The sequence below is a fragment of the Arvicanthis niloticus genome, unplaced genomic scaffold (assembly GCF_011762505.2).
Source record: "Arvicanthis niloticus isolate mArvNil1 unplaced genomic scaffold, mArvNil1.pat.X pat_scaffold_1358_arrow_ctg1, whole genome shotgun sequence".
Lineage (NCBI taxonomy): Eukaryota > Metazoa > Chordata > Mammalia > Rodentia > Muridae > Arvicanthis > Arvicanthis niloticus.
In genome coordinates, this window is record NW_023045337.1 from 6,308 (window position 1) to 10,071 (window position 3,764).

The following is a 3,764-nucleotide window of genomic DNA, read 5'->3' on the forward strand; positions in this document are numbered from 1 at the left end:
ATTTTTAAAATTTGCAGTGTTAGGAGGTGAAAGGACACAATAGTATCTACAATATTTTTCCCAAGGCATGATAAATGGGTATAAGACCATCTATCCTGTTTTGAACTTCTGCCTCAAGGACATGTAAAGCAACATTTAATTATTTTAAATGTTGATCCTGAAAAATGAAAAAGCAAACATTAAAGTTCCGGGGCTGGGGGCTGGGGCATTGCGACACTGCGGGGAAACAAAGCCATTGTGCGTATGTGCGCAGCGTCTGGCCAGTGGCGCATGCGCAGACTTTCCTCAACGGTTCCTAGGCCAGTTAAGGGTCCCTGAGGACGTTGAGCTTCTTGCTCTTTGGCAGCCGACTAGACTAGCCTGCAGCCATGGCCTTGGCTAGAGATGCCAAGCTGGAGTCAGACACCTTTCAGGTGCTTCAGGACTTGGCCAATCGCCTGCGAATCCACTCAATCAGGGCCACGTGTGCCTGCAGCTCCGGACATCCCACATCGTGCTGTAGTGCGGCTGAGATCATGGCTGTGCTCTTCTTCCATACCATGAGGTACAAACAGGCCGACCCAGAACACCCTGACAATGACCGCTTTGTCCTCTCCAAGGGCCACGCGGCGCCCATCCTCTATGCGGTTTGGGTGGAGGTGGGCTGTATCTGTGAATCGGACTTGCTGAACTTGCGAAAAATTCACTGCGACCTGGAGGGACATCCCACCCCTCGGCTATCGTTTGTTGATGTAGCAACAGGGTCCCTTGGGCAAGGGTTGGGTGCTGCCTGTGGAATGGCTTACACCGGCAAGTACTTTGACAAGGCCAGTTACCGCGTGTTCTGCCTCATGGGGGACGGCGAGTCCTCCGAAGGCTCTGTCTGGGAGGCCTTGGCCTTTGCTTCCCACTATAACCTGGACAATCTCGTGGCAATCTTTGATGTGAACCGTTTGGGACAAAGCGGCACAGCACCCCTAGAGCACTGTACAGCCATCTACGAGAAGCGCTGCCAGGCATTTGGTGGAATACTTACGTGGTGGATGGTCACGATGTTGAAGCTCTTTGCCAGGCCTTTTGGAAAGCAGCTCAAGTCAAGAACAAGCCTACTGCCCTGATTGCCAAGACCTTCAAAGGTAGAGGTATTCCGAATGTCGAGGATGCGGAAAATTGGCATGGAAAGCCTATGCCGAAAGACAGAGCTGACGGAATTGTCAAATTAATTGAAAGTCAGATACAGACAAACCGAAATCTCACACCAAAGCCCCCTGTTGAAGACTCACCCCGGATCAGCATGTCCAATACAAAAATGACGTCTCTGCCGGCTTACAAACTGGGAGACATGATAGCAACTCGAGAAGCATACGGCTTGGCTCTGGCAAAATTGGGCCACTCTAACCAAAGAGTTATTGTTCTAGATGGCGACACAAAAAACTCTACCTTTTCGGAGGTATTCAAGAAAGAGCACCCTGAGCGTTTCATAGAGTGCTTTATTGCTGAGCAAAACATGGTAAGTGTGGCCCTGGGGTGTGCCACACGAGGACGAACTATTGCTTTTGTTAGTACCTTCGCTGCCTTCCTGACCCGAGCCTTCGATCAGATCCGAATGGGAGCCATCTCTCAAATCAACATCAACTTCGTTGGTTCCCACTGCGGGGTGTCTATTGGAGAAGATGGGCCTTCCCAGATGGCCCTGGAGGATCTAGCCATGTTCAGAAGCATCCCCAACTGCACCATTTTCTATCCGAGCGATGCTGTCTCTACAGAACACGCCGTTTATCTGGCAGCCAACACCAAAGGAATGTGCTTCATTCGTACCACCCGGCCAAAAACGGCAGTTATTTATACATCCGAAGAAAACTTTGTGATTGGACAAGCCAAGGTCATCCGCCAGAGTGCAGGCGACAAAGTGACAGTTATTGGAGCAGGGGTTACTCTGCATGAAGCCTTAGTAGCTGCTGATGAGCTTTCTCAACAAGGGATTTCTATTCGTGTCATTGACCCTTTCACTATCAAACCTCTGGATGCCACCACCATTATCCAAAGTGCCAAAGCCACAGCTGGGCAGATCATCACCGTGGAAGATCACTACCGAGAAGGTGGCATTGGGGAAGCTGTGTGTTCAGCTGTCTCCAGAGAGCCCGACATCGTCGTTCATCAACTTGCAGTAACAGAAGTGCCTCGAAGTGGGAACCTAGCGAACTACTGGATATGTTTGGAATCAGTGCCAGACACATTATAGCAGCTGTGAAAGATACCTTTAACAAAATGAAATAGCCCACTTCTTCAGACATCAAGGTTGTTGGGTTTGGTCTTAAACTCTGATATCATTGTGTTACATTTATGCTTGTTGTTAGAAAAAACATCTCTTTTTTATTTATATATTTATATATTTCTCTTTTATATATGTCTATATATATATTTATATATATATATATTTATATATATCTTATTTATATATAACTATATTTATATAGTTCTGTTTTTCAAGTATCACTATGTAGCACCTTTATTTCTAATAAGAAAAAAAACCTGTGAGCTAACTTTCTGTTAAATTAACAAATGTCACTCTTGTTTTTTAGTTGTTATGGTGAATTATACACTTTTAAGTTTCACAATAGACAGAAGCACTTAATTACAGAGTTTTGTGATAAGATTCTAAATAATTAACTGGGATGGGATAATGCAGATAGAACTTTTTTCGGTTTTTTGTTTGTTTGTTTGTTTTGGTTTTTGTTTTGGTTTTGTTTGCTTGTTTCGAAGTTAAGGGAATGTGAATTAAATTGTTGAATTCATTAGCTGAGATTCTGAAACCAATCTGAGCACTTTTGTGATGACATTCCATGCTAGCCTTCTCTTTCCAGGTGCTGTTTGAGCCATTACTGTGGGATTTTCTCCACAGTTCTACTTTATGTCCCTTCGGTGGGGACGTTACTTTTGAGTAGCACTTTTCTATAATAAAAGGTGTGGCTAGTTCTAGTTTGTGCATTACAGATTAATATAGTGGTTTGTGGAAAGGGAGAGGATTTTTTCTTATGTTAACCAAACTATGTTGTTAACTTAATTATATTCATCTGCAGTGCATAGTAGACATGATAAAAAGTTTTTCAAGGAGCAGTTATTGTCTGTTGTATGTAACTGCTTTCTACCTGATTGGTGTGAATATGAAGAAATGTGTCTCTGATTCCTAGGCAAGATAGGCTGGAGATAAGTGTAGGAAATGATAGATTGAAAAGAATCCTGACTCTTATCTTCATAATGTCTTTGAGACATTAAGATAAAAATCCCAGTCAGGAGAAGTCAAACAGACTGTGAGTTCAGAGCTAAGTTGTCTTAACATTTTAAAGGTGTTCGGTATGTCAGAGACCTCACTACTGCTTTCCCCATTAATTATCTGCACTGATATCTTTACAGGCCTGGCCAGTTGGTTTTCCAGCGTGGTGTGAATTAAATTGTTGAATTCATTAGCCGAGATTCTGAAACCAATCTGAGCACTTTTGTGATGACATTCCATGCTAGCCTTCTCTTTCCAGGTGCTATGACAGGGATGTCAGGTATGACATGGATAAAGAAAACACTAACCTGAGAATTGAAAATGCCAAATCTTGGTGTTTCACACTGCCCCATGCTCTACTCTCTTTTTCTCAAGATAACCACTCCTCTTTGCCTGACAGTTTTAAATAATTTCAAAAAAAGTAGTTGATTTTAGAATGGGTAGATATGGAGAACATTTGCCATCCCACACTTCAACCCCTCCCAGTTTTTACCTGCTTGGTGATCTGTAG

The 3,764-nt window shown here is 43.6% G+C and overlaps 1 protein-coding gene across 1 annotated transcript; it reads left to right on the forward strand.

Moving 5' to 3' along the window:
- The first annotated feature begins 304 nt into the window (after window positions 1–304).
- Window positions 305–2,256, forward strand: LOC117701564 (transketolase-like protein 2). Its single transcript, XM_034493174.2, is given in 3 exon segments — window positions 305–999; window positions 1,002–2,168; window positions 2,171–2,256. Coding segments are annotated over 3 exon segments (1,884 nt in total). The 5' UTR covers window positions 305–368.
- Window positions 2,257–3,764: the final 1,508 nt, after the last annotated feature.